Source organism: Takifugu flavidus, chromosome 5, assembly GCF_003711565.1.
Source record: "Takifugu flavidus isolate HTHZ2018 chromosome 5, ASM371156v2, whole genome shotgun sequence".
Taxonomy (NCBI): Eukaryota; Metazoa; Chordata; class Actinopteri; order Tetraodontiformes; family Tetraodontidae; genus Takifugu; species Takifugu flavidus.
Window position 1 is genome coordinate 17,615,562 of NC_079524.1, and position 16,770 is coordinate 17,632,331.

The 16,770-nt window shown below is 44.8% G+C and overlaps 1 protein-coding gene across 16 annotated transcripts in view; it reads left to right on the forward strand.

Moving 5' to 3' along the window:
• The first annotated feature begins 627 nt into the window (after nucleotides 1-627).
• LOC130525213 (uncharacterized) overlaps nucleotides 628-16,770 on the forward strand; it is a 129,779-nt gene continuing 113,636 nt past the window's right edge. For 15 of the 16 annotated variants that reach the window (XM_057031705.1, XM_057031707.1, XM_057031698.1 and 12 more), the window contains exons 1-10: nucleotides 628-657; nucleotides 1,456-1,557; nucleotides 1,828-1,940; nucleotides 2,041-3,865; nucleotides 4,792-4,968; nucleotides 5,078-5,251; nucleotides 5,554-5,727; nucleotides 6,602-6,775; nucleotides 6,982-7,155; nucleotides 13,525-13,692. In XM_057031705.1, coding sequence (XP_056887685.1) covers nucleotides 1,457-1,557; nucleotides 1,828-1,940; nucleotides 2,041-3,865; nucleotides 4,792-4,968; nucleotides 5,078-5,251; nucleotides 5,554-5,727; nucleotides 6,602-6,775; nucleotides 6,982-7,155; nucleotides 13,525-13,692 — 3,080 coding nt within the window. In that variant the 5' untranslated portion in view covers nucleotides 628-657; nucleotide 1,456. The remainder of the gene's footprint in view (nucleotides 658-1,455; nucleotides 1,558-1,827; nucleotides 1,941-2,040; nucleotides 3,866-4,791; nucleotides 4,969-5,077; nucleotides 5,252-5,553; nucleotides 5,728-6,601; nucleotides 6,776-6,981; nucleotides 7,156-13,524; nucleotides 13,693-16,770) is intronic. The other variant, XM_057031703.1, reaches the window with a different exon arrangement.

Genomic DNA, 16,770 nt, shown 5'->3' on the forward strand with positions numbered 1-16,770 from the left:
CTCCAGGGCTGCAGAAATATGCTACTTTTACAAATCTGTCAAGCATCCTAAATCTTTTTTTTAACTAAGTTTATGTATCTATTTAAGTTGCATAGTAAGTTTTCATTATTTATGGCATTAAAATAGCAAAAGAACTTTTAATCTTGAACCGTCCCAGAAGGCTTTTATAGTAGTGGAATATAAATCAACAGCCATAAAGTTGTTGATCAACAGAGGAGTGTTCGGAACGGTTGGATCAGGACCCGAAAGCAGCAACACGCAGTGGACAATGGTGTCCGAAAAGCGTCTTTATTTTAAAGTGAACAAGAACAGTTCGGTCCGCGTTCACAGAGAGGCGGAGAGACCTCGAGAGAGTCCAAAACAAGTCCGCTAGGAAAACTCTCAAAAATAGTCAAGCCACAGAAGTCAGGGTTTGGCGATGAGGACGAAAACCCTCCGCCGCTGGCAGACGGGAGTTCTGTCCTTAAATCTAACGGGAGATTGAAGAGAGACCGCAGGTGCGTGTGTCTGCGGGGCCAGCTGTGGCTGATGAGCGGCTCCTCCACGCCCCCTGCAGGTAGACACCAGCAACAACGGTCCCAGAACCTGGGAACCCAACAAACCAGTTTAATCAAAGTATTCCTTTCAGACTAAGCAGGAAGACTGAAGACCGACAAGGTGAGTGTAAACGAAGAGTATTATTGAAAAGAATTGACAGTTGTGTTTGGAGATAAAATCAAGATTTGATTCAACTAGACGTTATATTTAGTTTTAGCAAAAAACATCATTATACATTATAAATGAATAGTTCTTAATTAACTTTCTTATAGTCTGGCTTTAGTTATAGTTGAATAGTCTTTCTAAGTGAAGTTTAGTTTATGTTTCTGCTCTTTGCTACTGATCCTAAAAGAACTTTAAACCCTCCCAGAATGCTTTAATGGTAGTAATATATACGCCATAAAGCTGCTGATTAGGTTTTAAACGTGAAAGTGAAAGTATTCTGTTCAGACGAAGCAGGAAGAGCAACATTTTGTGACAGGTGAAAATCTCTTAGAGTTATTAGAGTTGTTCAACAGTTCAGGTCACAGCTGGATATTTTGGTATTACCTGTCAAACAACATCTAATCGTGTGCAAATTAATATCTCTCAGCCGGGCCAATTTAAGACAATAAACTTTAAAAATAACGTTTGCTCTGGAAAGAACTTTAGAGCACATTCAGTACTGCAGGATGAGGGGCTGGAAAAGGTGCCAGTTCTTTTCTCACTGCAGGGAACAGTTAAAAAAAGCAGCTTAAACTCTGGAAACATAAAAATTATACAGATACATCATTGATTTATTGATTCAGTTGTTATTCAGAATGGATTAGAAATGTTCCTGTTTGATAAAAATGCAGTGAATTGGGATTATTTAACTACAACCTCTCCAGATTATTTACCTTCATCACAGTCTCATCACTATTTCTGATGTTTCCTCAGGATGGACGAGGACAGAGCAGAGTCCACAGTGCCCAGTTGTGTGTCCCTGAAGAGTGACCGGTCCAAAGGTAGAATGATAGACTTCAGAAGTTCAGAGGAAATGTAAGAAAACTAAAGCGTGATGATGTGTTTGTGTGGCAGCTGTTAGTCACATTAACAGCAGCAGGTTGTGAGTTTATTATTGGAGATGTTTAACACTTAAACCTCAGACAGTCATATAGTTACAGACTTAATGTGAATATTGTTGATTAGAAACAAGAATCAGGTTTAAACTGAAAGATGAATTCAGACATAAATGCTGGAACAATATTGAGTCTTGATCAGGTTCTTTCATCCTATAAATCAAAGGACTAATAGAGATGTGTTTCATAGTGAGAGGGGGGAGCACATCCTATCAAACTGGGACCAGTCAGCTCCACCAGGAGAGTCCTCTTGTTCACAATCTGGAAGCAGATCTGGAGATGCTGAAATGAAGCCCAAACAAAGTAAAACTGTTCAATATGAGATTTAATTTGTGATGTCATGAATTTGGAGTTGTGTTGATGATTTATTATAGATGGAAATCATTGGTTTACTTATGTTCAGGAAGTGATCTGCAGGAGGTGATAGAAGGTCATAAGATGAGTCTGAAGAGAAGATGTGAACATGTGACTGAAGGAACTCATGAAGCAGGAAGTGGAACCCTGCTGAACAAGATCTACACTGAGCTCTACATCACTGAGGGACAAAGTGAGGAGGTGGACACACAACATGAGGTGAGACAGCTTGAGAGAACCTCCAAGAAGAACATCCAGGACACTCCAATCAAGTGCCAGGACATCTTCAAAGTCTTATCTGAGCAACAGAGACATATCAGAGTGGTTCTGACCAACGGTGTCGCCGGCGTTGGAAAAACCTTCTCAGTGCAGAAGTTCAGTCTGGACTGGGCAGAAGGTTTGGAGAACCAAGACATCAGTCTGGTGCTTCCGCTCTCATGCAGGGAGCTGAACTTGGTCAGAGATCAGCAGCACAGTCTTCTCTCACTGCTTCATGTTTTCCATCCAACATTACAGAAGATCAGAGCAGAAGATCTGACTGTCTGGAAACTTCTGTTCATCTTTGATGGCCTGGATGAAAGCAGATTTTCACTGGGTTTCAACAACCATCAGGTCATCCCTGATGTCACACAAGTATCGTCAGTTGACCTGCTCCTGGTGAACCTCATCCAGGGGAACCTGCTTCCCTCAGCTCTCATCTGGATCACCTCCAGACCTGCAGCAGCCTATCAGATTCCTCCCTCGTGTGTTGACAGGATCACAGAAGTACGAGGCTTCACTGACTCCCAGAAGGAGGAGTACTTCAGGAGGAGGTTCACTGATGAAGATCTGTCCCAGAGAATCATCTCACACATCAAGGCCTCCAGGAGCCTCCACATCATGTGTCTGATCCCAGTTTTCTGCTGGATCACTGCTATAGTTCTGGAGGACATGATGACCAGAGACCAGAGAGGAGAGCTGCCCAAAACCCTGACTGACCTCTACTCACACTTCCTGAGGGTTCAGGTAAAGATGAAGAAGCAGAAGTATGGAGGAAAGCAGAGACCAGAGGAACTGACTGAGGCTGATAAAGAACTCCTTCTGAAGTTGGGTCGGCTGGCGTTTGAACATCTGGAGAAAGGAAACATCATGTTCTACTCAGAAGACCTGGAGCGATGTGGACTGGACGTCTCCGAGGTGTCGGTGTACTCAGGAGTTTGTACAGAGATCTTCAAGAGAGAGAGTGTGATCTTCCAGAAATCAGTCTACTGCTTTGTTCATCTGAGCGTTCAGGAGTTTCTGGCTGCCGTCTACATGTTCCACCGTTACACCAGGAAAGACACAGCGGTTATAAGACAGTTCCTAAAATATTCGAAAACAAACCCCTTTTCCAGGTTTGCTGGGTTGTTTACAAATAACGATCCAGTCACATCTCTTGATGACTTCCTCGGGAGAGCACTAATGAAATCTCTTGAAAGTGAAAATGGCCACCTGGACTTGTTTGTTCGCTTCCTTCATGGTCTCTCTCTGGAGTCCAATCAGAGGATCTTGGGTGGACTGTTGGATCAGAGGGACAGCCACCCAGAAACCATCCAGAAGGTCCTCAACAACCTGAAGGAGGTGAACAGTGATGAATTCTCCCCAGACAGAAGCATCAACATCTTCCACTGTCTGATGGAGATGAAGGATCAGTCAGTCCATCAGGAGATCCAAGAGTTCCTGAAGTCAGGGAAGATATCAGAGAGGGAACTGTCAGTGATCCACTGTTCAGCTCTGGCCTACCTGCTGCAGATGTCAGAGGAGGTTCTGGATGAGCTGGACCTGCAGCAGTACAACACCTCAGAGGAGGGACGACATCGCCTGATTCCAGCTGTGAGGAACTGCAGGAAGGTCTTGTAAGTAAACATTTTTAGGGCCGGACATCGGCGTTTAAATCAAGCGAGTGGATCATGTCAGGTAGCAATACCCCCTCCAGTGGTCATTCCTTCAATTCTTTATCTCCATTGCAGCGTCCATAAATTTAAAAAAACAACAATTCATCCAGAAATGTTCAACACTGGCTGGATATAAGTTCAAAGGTCAATCCAGACAAACCAACATAAGGCAGGAATAATAGGAGCCACAAGTTAACTGACTATCATGAAATTACTGTCTTGTAATTAAATAACTTTTGTTTGTTTGTATACATCGTATTCAAACGACAGAAAAACACATTTTAACTAATGACACGTGACTATTTTCCTTCATTTGTTCAACGTAAAAACAGCCGGCCTCGTTGGTTTAAATGGGTGTTTTAGGTCTTTGTGGCGGTTCCGTTTGGAGCCTTTATGTGACCCACAAAGTTGTTTGAGCCTTTCCACACCCGTTAGGTGGCAACTTCATCACTAGCAACAAAAGGTGCAGTGAAAATGATTTGAAGGGAAACAGGCAGATATAACAGAAGCTGAGGGCAATCGATGCAACCAGAGACTCTGATGTCATCGATCGGATCGCTGAATTAAGACTTGACGCACCATCGTACAAATTGGATGAAATGCAAAATATCCAAAGAGCCGATAGACAGATAAAAGATGCACGTTTCTTTAAACCATTTGCTACAATCATTTTAAATATTAAGTAATTATGAGCGGTTCTAAAATAAGACAAATGTTGAGAATAATTCAGTTGCATTTCAGATCTGATGGTCGTTCAAACTGTTGCTCTACGGTGTTGAATTTAGCTTTTCCAGGAAATGAGCTACATTTGTGTTGAGGTAGATTCTCAGATAAGTTGATGAGAAATCCCAAAGTTTGACTCACTATTTTTGTTTCATACACAACAGACTGTCTGGTCGTTTTCTTTCAAAGAGTCATTGGGAAGTTGTGGCCTCAGCAATGACGTCAAACCCTTCTCATCTACGGGAGCTGAGCTTAAGATGGAACAAAAGCCTGACAGATGCCGGAGTAAAGTTCCTGTCTTCTGCAATGATGCATCCAAACTGCAGACTGGAGACGCTCAGGTCAGGAGGCCTCTGTTGGTCTTTTCTAAATTTCTTTACATTTTCTGCTTTTCTCTTCATTTTCATATTTAGAAATGTGTTTTTATTTGCCCATTTATTCCTTTTCCAGGCTGTGGGACTGCAATTTATCAGAGATCAGCTGTGACTCTCTGGCCTCGGCGCTGAGGTCCAATCCCTCCCATCTGAGGGTTCTGGAGCTGAGCTACATCAGTCTAAAGGATTCTGGGATGAAGCTGCTCTGTTCTGGACTGGAGAGTCTAAACTGTAAGCTGGAGACTCTCAGGTCAGCTTCCTTTTATCTTCGACATAACAACTAAACAATGAAAGGCTTCAAGATAAACTCATTGACTTTTGGAGAAGAGAAGTTTAGTATGAATTTAAATGAGCCATTGAAAGTCAATTTTATAGATACTTTTTAACTATGTTGTTGCTGTAATATCCCAGTTTATCAGTGGGGGCCAGAGCTCTCCTGACTCCAAGGGCCCTGATTAAATAATGAAATAAAATGAAATAATGATTTTGAGCAAGTGTAATATGACTTTTCCTCCAATAAGAGATCATTTCTTGCCATGATTCCTTATCCAGACTGAGTGACTGCAGTTTATCAGAGATCAGCTGTGGCTCTCTGGCCTCGGTGCTGAGGTCCAATCCCTCCCATCTGAGGGTTCTGGAGCTGAGTTGGAACCAGCTGAAGGATCCAGGAGTGAAGCTGCTCTGTGGTTTTCTCCAGGATCCTCTCTGTAAGCTGGAGACTCTCAGGTCAGTCAGAGATGATCCAGTACTTTCCCAGGTGTAACTAGTTAGACAATAAATGTTTACATGTTTGATCTTTGTTATAAACGTAGTGTTACAGTTCTCAGAAAAAAGACCACACAGGACAGATTTGCAGTATTAAATTGGTTGTGGAAATCTGTCCCATGTGAGGATGGTCATCAATGACTAGAAAGGAAGTATCAGTTGTAGATTTGTCTTGTTTTATTTTAGGCTGGCCACAAAACCGCCCAAACATTCAGACCAATCAAAAATGGTTCTTCCTGTCTTTTAAAGATCAGAAGGAAAACTAGAAACCCCAAAAAGAAAGCTGCTGCAGTGTGCCATGCCCCTTCTCTCCTGAGAAAACCCATCCCAAAAAAGAGAAAAGCCCAAGTGTGAAGTGAGCGCCCTGTTAAACCTTGGTACCGAAAGCCTGCAGTCATTCTCATCTGAGGTGGCTTCATTCCAGCCAGAAGCCCAAACCTGCCTCCCTCTTAAAGGGGCAGCAGGTCAGTCCAACCACAGAAACCTTCATGAAGATCTGATTGAACCTTTGATTTGGTTTCACCAGAGAGTGTAGGGATTGCAGGGTCGCTGCAGCATCGCCCACAAGCTATCAGGAGTGGGTCGCTTTGTCCCAACTCCTGACAAGAGTTGAGTGCTATTGAGAAATGTGGTCTCACAAACTTGGAAGGTATTTTGACCTACACACACTTTACATACGCTGTAGATCTTGTCCAACCGCCCTGAAAGAACCCAAAATACGAACATACGGCAGATAAGCCGGTGCAGGACCAGAGGTTTGTTGCTTGTAAGCTGTGTTTTGCTCTGGTACATGTTGATTTTTATTTGTCTTCTCTCAAAATAATTGTTATTTTAGCCTATTGGGCTGCAGTTTATCCAAGACCAGCTGTGATTCTGTGGCCTCAGCTCTGAAGTCCAACCTCTCCCATCTGAGGGTTCTGGACCTGAGCTCCAACACGTTGCAGGATTCAGGAGTGAAGCGGCTCTGTTCTGGACTGGAGAGTCCAAACTGTAAACTGGAGAGGCTCAGGTCAGTCTTCATTTTTCTACCTATATACCAGCTGCTAAGATGGTGAAGTGAGGCTGTTCTCAACACTGCTGTGATGCACCACATTAAAAACATTCCTTGTAATATCGTGAATTCAGGTCTGACCCAACTAAGAACTAACGTAGGTTTAGTACTGACGCAGATAACATGCAGACCTGCACCGTATAACCTTATCCTGCATTTTTCAGATTAAACTACTGCAGGTTATCAGAGATCAGCTGTGGCTCTCTGGCCTCGGCGCTGAGGTCCAATCCCTCCCATCTCAGAGAACTGGACCTGAGTCAGAACCAGCTGCAGGATTCAGGAGTGAAGCTGCTCTGTGGTTTTCTCCACTTTCCAAACTGCCGACTGGAAACTCTGAGGTAAACACCATTCTCAAAAATGTCCATTATTCCATCCGAGGGTCCTCACACTTTCTGAGTGTGTGTGTTGTGCCCAGTTCCTTCAGAAGGGAGGGCCACACGGGGACCACTTATTCATGATAAATTGATTTAAGGACAATGAAAAAGCCGACAGATGGTAACCAAAATTAGACAAAACTAGGTGAGGGTGCCTGGTAGACACCAGCCAACGAGGAGGGAGATGGTGAGGGAGACAGGAAGTCATCTAAGACAGGTTGTGCCTTTAAAGATGAGCCACAGGTGAGATGGATCTCCATGATGAGATGGGAGGGAAAGAGGTGGGAGAACCTGGGAAGAGTGAGGGCCAGAACAATATATATTCTCCTCTGGAACAGTGCAAACCTGAGAGGTTGGAATTGTGGTCATTACATATTACTATCATTTTTTAACCTGTAACTAAATTAAATATTTACAGATCATGCCTTTGATTAACCTTTCAGATGAATACTGGTTTCACTTATAACCTTATAAAAGTTTCCCTTCTTTATTTAGATTAAGGAGCTGCAGCTTATCAGAGATCAGCTGTGACTCTCTGGCCTCAGCGCTGAGATCCAATCCCTCCCATCTCAGAGAACTGGACCTGAGACAGAACCAGCTGCAGGATTCAGGAGTGAAGCTGCTGTCTGCTCTCGTAGAGAATCCACACTATGGGCTGGAGACATTGAGACAGTAGCTGGTAGAAGCCAGTCAACTCCCGCTCATCTGCTGCATCACTCACTGACCACTGGTGAAGAGCATCTGTGGAAACATCTGCCGTCTACTCCCTCCATAGATGAAAAATTCAGTTTTTAAAAAGCGCTGGTGGACTTTCAGGAGATCAGTCGATGGTCGACAAAGCAGAAGCAGCTTCGCCTTGAAGTTAAATTAGTTCCTGGTATCACACAATGCATCTTTATAAAGTTCTAAATGGCTCCTCGGCCACTCTTATAAGCATGAAAACATTCTCTTAATTGTCTCTTCAAATGTCTGTATTATACGTTACTATTTTACATCATGCCTTCAGAATCTTTAGGGTTTAGTATTTACTGTCTCTGTGACATGGAGCATTGGAATATTTCAGCTGCAGCCAGCAAAAACCCATCAGAATGACGGCTATCGGTGGGAACCGCAGGTCATTTGACTTTAGTCAGTCTGTTAAATGTTATAGGATTTATTGCAATCTAATAAAAACAAATAAGAAATGTGGGAAATAGGAAATAAAAAGAAGCAAAATGACCAAATAAAATTCCCACAAATACTGTAAATTTAAAGATGTCAAGAATGGAATATCAGCTTAAATTTAATCAAACATAAAGTGAAAAGGCCTCCTTTAAGTTTACTGCAAAAATAAACACTAAATCAAGAGCGACACGCGCCAAAAACGTCTCATTCTCTCTTCTGTCTCCACTCATTCTTTTATATTCTCTTAAGATAATGGGGACGGGGTCGCGTGATAACAAAACAACCTAATTGGGGACTATAATTTTGTTGCGAGAACTTTGGCTCTTCAGAAGTTTCTATGTTGGCTTCCACAGATTGTGCATCCACTAGAAACTCAGTGTTTTTGAGGAACTACCAGGAGTGGCTGGAGTGGAGGCCAATGACGCTATAGCTACATATAGCTACATATAGATCACCGTTATCCTCAACCCAAAAGACCACCAGTTGGCGCAGAAATACTAAAGATAGGAGGTTGTTGTTGTTGCGCAGACGCGGAGTGATATCACGCCCAAACGTGCCCTATGTTCTATATACCGTATGTTCGCGACCAAAGGGCGCACCGTATTAAAAGGTGCAGCCTCAGTTGCTGTTTCTGTATTTAACACATACATCAGGCGCTCCGGATTATAGGGCGCGGGCATGGTAAAACATACCGCTACGATAGCTTAAAACATGCATGCTAGCGTGTATTTAGCAATGTATGTAGCAGTTTTGTGAAAGCCGACAAGTCAAAAAGCATTTACAGATTTTGTCTGTGTAGATTCTCAATCATCCAGGCCATAGTTATCCAGGGTAGTTTTCTGTGTCAACTGGACGGTTTTTTACTCTCTTTTGAAGACGTTTCACCTTCTGTCCAGAAGGCTTCTTCAGTTCTGAAGGCCACCGCAGTATCAGGGGCCCCGTCCAGGTTGGAGAAGATTTAAGACTTAAGTGCGCCATGTGTTGGTGAAATTACGATACCTCGGCTAAAAGCCAATCAGATTGCGTGAATTCCCAATTATTCTGATTAGAGCAACTCTCTCCCAAGTAGAACGTTCATGAGTATGACATTTAAAATGACAATATTTACTTAAAATTGCAGCACAGACCAGTTCTTTGCTCCGACTGGGCCGTTAGTACTGACGGCACAACTGTCCAGTCAGCTGTTGAGTGTCGGGTACTGAATTCACTCTTGACCAGGTAGGACATAATTAACACAGTGACGTGGGGAGGGGAGGCAGGTGAGGCAGTGCCTCATCTGACCAAAAAAGAAATTGTACAGAAATAAAGATTAATATTTTCCACTGATGTAAAATGCATTTGGAGTCTGACTACACATTTCTGCCATTTTATTAAGTAAAAATTGTTTTCCCGATCAAATCCAGGGCAGAAACCCCGGGTGAGGCAGGGGAGAATTGTGCCTCACGTCTGACTGCACGATCCAATACAAACTGGGTTGCATGACGTGTGCCATATTGCTAATATGAACTTTACAGAAATAGTTATACACCATGACTTTCTGCAGTCTGTCATGTCTGTTGGGGTCCAGGGTGGTGTCTGTTTTTTTCCTCCAGGGGGCGTAGGGGAGCTTCATTGCCTACAGCTGGCACTGTAGGCAGGTGCACCTGTGGGCGATTGCCACCTGGCTGCCTACTTAAGGAGGGAGCGCCTGCCCATCGGGGCTGGAGTGTTTTGTTGTCTCTGTTGCTGTCCTGTTTTTTTCCCGGCATGCTCGAGGACTCCATGCCGTTCTGCTGGACCGGTGAGCGTGCTGCGCCCGGTTCCTGGGTTCTCTACAGTCCCGGAGGACTGCCTCTGGTTTGAGGACTCTCCGTTGGACCCCATGAAGTGCGGATCCTACTCCTGAGCTACCCGCAGTCCAGGACTGTTTGTCTTTGTGTTGCCCCCTGAAATAAAACTCATTTGGACCTTCTTACCACTGTGCTCTGCTCTGCTCTCGGGTCCTCTCTAAAATCCATATCGTAACAATGTCTTTTGCTGACCGCCCAATAAAGTGCAGAGAAAAGTCAGGTGAGGCAGGCAGTTGTCGTCGAAATCCTCAGAAGTGTACTCAGACAGGCGCACGAACAAAGTTCACCACAAGTTGAGACCAAACTTGGAAGACTTGTCCCCTGGCCAGGGGGGTGAACTCTGCCGCGTCGTCCCGGAGACTCTCCTCCTCCTCCCCAGCGATGTCTCTTTTATTAAAACAGGCATGATTACACAGCAGGAGGCGTATCTTCGTTACACAGACTGCATCAGCTACATTTCTCACACAGGCAGGGGAACGTTCATGCTCGCCGAGTCACATTGCTCATGTTTTGACCATATTGGAGCGGTTCTCAGCCTACGCACAGGTGCACAGGCCTGAGGACCCTAACCTAAGCAGATACCACACATTATTGTTTGGTCCTCCTTCTTACTAACACGCTCACATACAGATCCGTTCCCACAATCCACTTTCCCACATTTTAATCCTTCTCGTATTACCTACGAAACTACTCTACTTTTATTAAAATAGCAATAACATAAAATGCAATTCGTGATATTTCCCACACAGTACTCGGCCTCACCTCAAGGGGGCGCACGCAGGCTGGCAGGTGCTTTCTCGCTGGTGCTTTAATAGGCAAACTTTATTAAAATTTATTAAAGCACCAGAATTTGTTTGAAAAATAACAGAAATTGTTACTGTTGGTCAAAATTAAATTTGTGCTGCACACATCTCTGCACTTTAATTTGTTTACAGTATCAATGAATTTCTTAAAACACAAGATGGAGCTCTATCCATAGCTATAAAAGAAAGTTCTTTATAGGACAAATATGGTCCTGTGTATATGTTTGTGTTGGTTTGTGAGTGTAATTGAAAGAGGAATGCTGATGGGATATGAAGCATTATCAGGAGTTGTATGCTGTTGGAAAAATGGTGAAATAAGATGCTTTTTTCAGTTCTTAAATCGTAAATCTGACTCTTGAGGAGTCAGAGCCTCACCAGCCATGAACCTCACCGCACGTCACTGGAGCAGATGATCAACTCAGCAACATGATCCGACACACCAACACGATGTCTGGAGGCTTCAGGTCAAAGGGTCACCAGGGTCACCTGTTGCTTCTCCACTGAAAAATGATGTTTAAAGGCTTAAAACGGCGCCATCAGACAATCACAGTCCATGAAAACTGACCTCAACCATCAAAAGGACCTGGAGAATCAGCACACAGGTCCAGCTTCAGAAGGTTTGAGGCTTTCCATCATGTCGTACAGGGAAGCCAGATCCAGATACTTGATGTTCAGTGACTTGGACACCTGAGGGAGGTCTCCAGAAGTTCTACTGAGGAATGAAAGAGTGGACGGGTCAGTTTTAGTCTCTTTATAAGCAGCTGGTTTATTGGGGAAGCTGCTGATGATAAAGGCTGATCAGTTACGTGAGCTAAAGAAGGTCTGTAACTTCAGATCACATTCAGGATTAACACTGTAAAAACATGAGAGTTTGTGGGAAAAGGATCCTTTTGATGTGTTTCAATGACCAATATTGTTTGTGTATTTGCTGTCATATTTTACAAATGTTCAGTTACGTTCTGTGAACGCTGGTGCTGAAGTCATTATTTTTTTCTCAATGAAAATATTTAATGTAGACAATACAGACAATGATGCACCTAGAGATAAAAATAATCATAAAGGAGAAAAATACCTTAGATAATAGAAAAATATATTAAAAGGATAATGATGTATATAATGAATGCTGGACTTTTACTCCTCCCTCAACGAGGAGAACTTTCCACACCTGCTCAGAAGATTCTCGTCCTCTTTGGGTCTAACTACGTATGTATGTGAATGGACATTCTCAGTGATGAAGTCCAACAGATCCAAACACAGGTGATCCCTCTGACTCCCTCTGCAGGTGGATCACTCACTTCCTGACGGATCGGAGGCAGTATGTGCGGCTGGGGAAGAGTCTCGGACTCTGTCTCCATCAGCACCGGATCACCCCAGGGCTGTGTACTTTCCCCCCTGCTCTTCTCCCTGTACACTAACTGCTGCACCTCAAGCCACCAGTCTGTCAAGCTGATCAAGTTTGCGGATGACACCACCCTCATCGGTCTCATCTCCAACGGCAACGAGACTGCCTACAGGAGGGAGGTGGCTCGACTGGTGTCCTGGTGCGGACACAACAACCTGCAGCTGAACGCTCAGAAGACAGTGGAGATGATTGTGGACTTCAGGAAAGTCACAGCCCCTTTGCCCCCCCTTGCCCTTATGGACTCCCCCATCACCATCACGGACTCCTTCCGCTTCCTGGGCACCACCATCACCCGGGACCTTAAGTGGGAGCCAACCATCAGCTCCCTCATCAAGAAGGCCCAGCAAAGGATGTTCTTCCTACGGCAGCTGAGGAAGCTCAAACTGCCTCCCAGGATGTTGGCGCAGTTTTATACGGCCATCATCGAGTCCATCCTCCCCTCCTCCATCCTCACCTCCTCCATCCTCCCCTCCTCCATCCTCACCTCCTCCATCCTCACCCCCTCCATCCTCTCCTCCCCCTCCTCCATCTCCCCTCCTCCGTCCTCCCCTCCTCCATCCTCCCCTCCTCCATCCTCCCCTCCTCCATCCTCACCTCCTCCATCCTCCCCTCCTCCATCCTCACCTCCTCCATCCTCCTCCTCCCTCCATCACCGTGTGGTTTGCTGGTGCAACACAGCGTCAGGGATGCACACTGAGCAGCACCACGGTCGTGCGTGCCGGCTGCCGAAAGGTGATCGGCTGCAGGCTCCATCCATCCAGGACCTGTATATCTCCAGGACCCGGAGGTGTGCAGGTCAGATCACGGCCGACCCTTCCCACCCTGGTCACGGACTGTTTTCCCCCCTCCCCTCAGGCAGGAGACTACGGTCCATTCGGACCAAAACCTCCCGCTACACTAACAGCTTCTTCCCCTCTGCCATCAGGCTGCTGAACACCAAGTGACTTATCACTTAAGCACCATGTACAGCAGCCAGTCGGACTCACGAACAATACATTACTCCTGCATTGACCTGCACTGTGGACTTCTAGCCTTGGCTTGGCTGCTGCTCTTGCACATTATAGGAATACACATTACCTATTCCTTACTATTTATATATACAGTATATGTTTTATCTTCTTTTCTGTGTCAGCAGACTGTTCCTGCTTAACCGTTTAGACTCACATTTAAAAATGAGCGAATGTGTGATGGAAGAGGAAGAGAGAGCAGAGTCCACAGTGCCCAGCTGTGTGTCCATGAAGAGCGACAGGTCCAAAGAGCGACCTTTAAACTTCGGTATCGGACCTCAAGGCTCACCTTTAAAGTAAGGTTTTCTGAACCACGTAACTTAGAACATTTCACAACCATACAAAACATCATTTTGTGGGTATTAGCCTCTACTATCGTGAAAAATGAAATTCATCAGCTCTTTAAAATGAAACGGTGCACAGTCCTTTCATCATGTTGGCCTGTGGAAAACCAGTGTTGTCGGCCCGATGGACCAGCGTCCCCGTCGTTGCCGGACCACCGTTGGCCACCAGTTGGGTTTTGGGATCAAAGTGGGGGCGTTTCCTGTATCCGGTTCTCCTCACGGATCCATGACTACAACATGTTGCTGCAAGTGCAGAGACGTTTGCTCTGGAAAGAACTTTAGAGCACATTCAGTGCTGCAGGATGAGGGGCTGGAAAAGGTGCCAGTTCTTTTCTCACTGCAGGGAACAGTTAAAAAAAGCAGCTTAAACTCTGAAAACATGAAAATTATACAGAGACATCATTGATTTATTGATTCAGTTGTTATCCAGAATGGATTAGAAATGTTCCTGTTTGATAAAAATGCAGTGAATTGGGATTATTGAACTACAACCTCTACAGATTATTTACCTTCATCACAGTCTCATCACTATTTCTGATGTTTCCTCAGGATGGACGAGGACAGAGCAGAGTCCACAGTGCCCAGCAGGGTGTCCCTGAAGAGTGACCGGTCCAAACATAAAATAATAGACTTCAGAAGTTCAGAGGAAATGTAAGAAAACTAAAGCGTGATGATGTGTTTGTGTGCCAGCTGTTAGTCACATTAACAGCAGCAGGTTGTGAGTTTATTATTGGAGATGTTTAACACTTAAACCTCAGACAGTCATATAGTTACAGGCTTAATGTGAATATTGTTGATTAGAAACAAGAATCAGGTTTAAACTGAAAGATGAATTCAGACATAAATGCTGGAACAATATTGAGTCTTGATCAGGTTCTTTCATCCTATAAATCAAAGGACTAATAGAGATGTGTTTCATAGTGAGAGGGGGGAGCACATCCTATCAAACCGGGACCAGTCAGCTCCACCAGGAGAGTCCTCTTGTTCACAATCTGGAAGCAGATCTGGAGATGCTGAAATGAAGCCCAAACAAAGTAAAACTGTTCAATATGAGATTTAATTTGTGATGTCATGAATTTGTAGTTGTGTTGCTGATTTATTATAGATGGAAATCATTGGTTTACTTATGTTCAGGAAGTGATCTGCAGGAGGTGATAGAAGGTCATAAGATGAGTCTGAAGAGAAGATGTGAACATGTGACTGAAGGAACTCATGAAGCAGGAAGTGGAACCCTGCTGAACAAGATCTACACTGAGCTCTACATCACTGAGGGACAAAGTGAGGAGGTGGACACACAACATGAGGTGAGACAGCTTGAGAGAACCTCCAAGAAGAACATCCAGGACACTCCAATCAAGTGCCAGGACATCTTCAAAGTCTTATCTGAGCAACAGAGACACATCAGAGTGGTTCTGACCAACGGTGTCGCCGGCGTTGGAAAAACCTTCTCAGTGCAGAAGTTCAGTCTGGACTGGGCAGAAGGTTTGGAGAACCAAGACATCAGTCTGGTGCTTCCGCTCTCATGCAGGGAGCTGAACTTGATCAGAGATGAGCAGCACAGTCTTCTCTCACTGCTTCATGTTTTCCATCCAACATTACAGAAGATCAGAGCAGAAGATCTGACTGTCTGGAAACTTCTGTTCATCTTTGATGGCCTGGATGAAAGCAGATTTTCACTGGATTTCAACAACCATCAGCTCATCTCTGATGTCACACAAGTATCGTCAGTTGAGGTGCTCCTGGTGAACCTCATCCAGGGGAACCTGCTTCCCTCAGCTCTCATCTGGATCACCTCCAGACCTGCAGCAGCCTATCAGATTCCTCCCTCGTGTGTTGACAGGATCACAGAAGTACGAGGCTTCACTGACTCCCAGAAGGAGGAGTACTTCAGGAGGAGGTTCAGTGATGAAGATCTGTCCAAGAGAATCATCTCACACATCAAGGCCTCCAGGAGCCTCCACATCATGTGTCTGATCCCAGTTTTCTGCTGGATCACTGCTATAGTTCTGGAGGACATGATGACCACAGACCAGAGAGGAGAGCTGCCCCAACCCTGACTGACCTCTACTCACACTTCCTGAGGGTTCAGATAAAGAGGAAGAAGCAGAAGTATGGAGGAAAGCAGAGACCAGAGGAACTGACTGAGGCTGATAAAGAACTCCTTCTGAAGTTGGGTCGGCTGGCGTTTGAACATCTGGAGAAAGGAAACATCATGTTCTACTCAGAAGACCTGGAGCGATGTGGACTGGACGTCTCCGAGGTGTCGGTGTACTCAGGAGTTTGTACAGAGATCTTCAAGAGAGAGAGTGTGATCTTCCAGAAATCAGTCTACTGCTTTGTTCATCTGAGCATTCAGGAGTTTCTGGCTGCCGTCTACATGTTCCACTGTTACACCAGGAAAGACGCAGCGGTTATAAATCAGTTCCTAAAATATTCTGAACCAATCCGCTTTTCCGGGTTTTCTAAGTTGTTTATAAATAACCATCCAGCCATATCTCTTGATGGCTTCCTCGGAGAGCACTAATGAAATCTCTCAAAAGTGAAAATGGCCACCTGGACTTGTTTGTTCGCTTCCTTCATGGTCTCTCTCTGGAGTCCAATCAGAGGATCTTGGGTGGACTGTTGGATCAGAGGAACAGCCACCCAGGAACCATCCAGAAGGTCCTCAACAACCTGAAGAAGGAGAACAGTGATGGAATCTCCCCAGACAGAAGCATCAACATCTTCCACTGTCTGATGGAGATGAAGGATCAGTCAGTCCATCAGGAGATCCAAGAGTTCCTGAAGTCAGGGAAGATATCAGAGAGGGAACTGTCAGAGATCCACTGTTCAGCTCTGGCCTACCTGCTGCAGATGTCAGAGGAGGTTCTGGATGAGCTGAACCTGCAGCAGTACAACACCTCAGAGGAGGGACGACGTCGCCTGATTCCAGCTGTGAGGAACTGCAGGAAGGTCGAGTAAGTAAAGATTTCTGGGGCCGGACATCGGCGTTTAAATCAAGCGAGTGGATCATGTCAGGTAGCAATACCC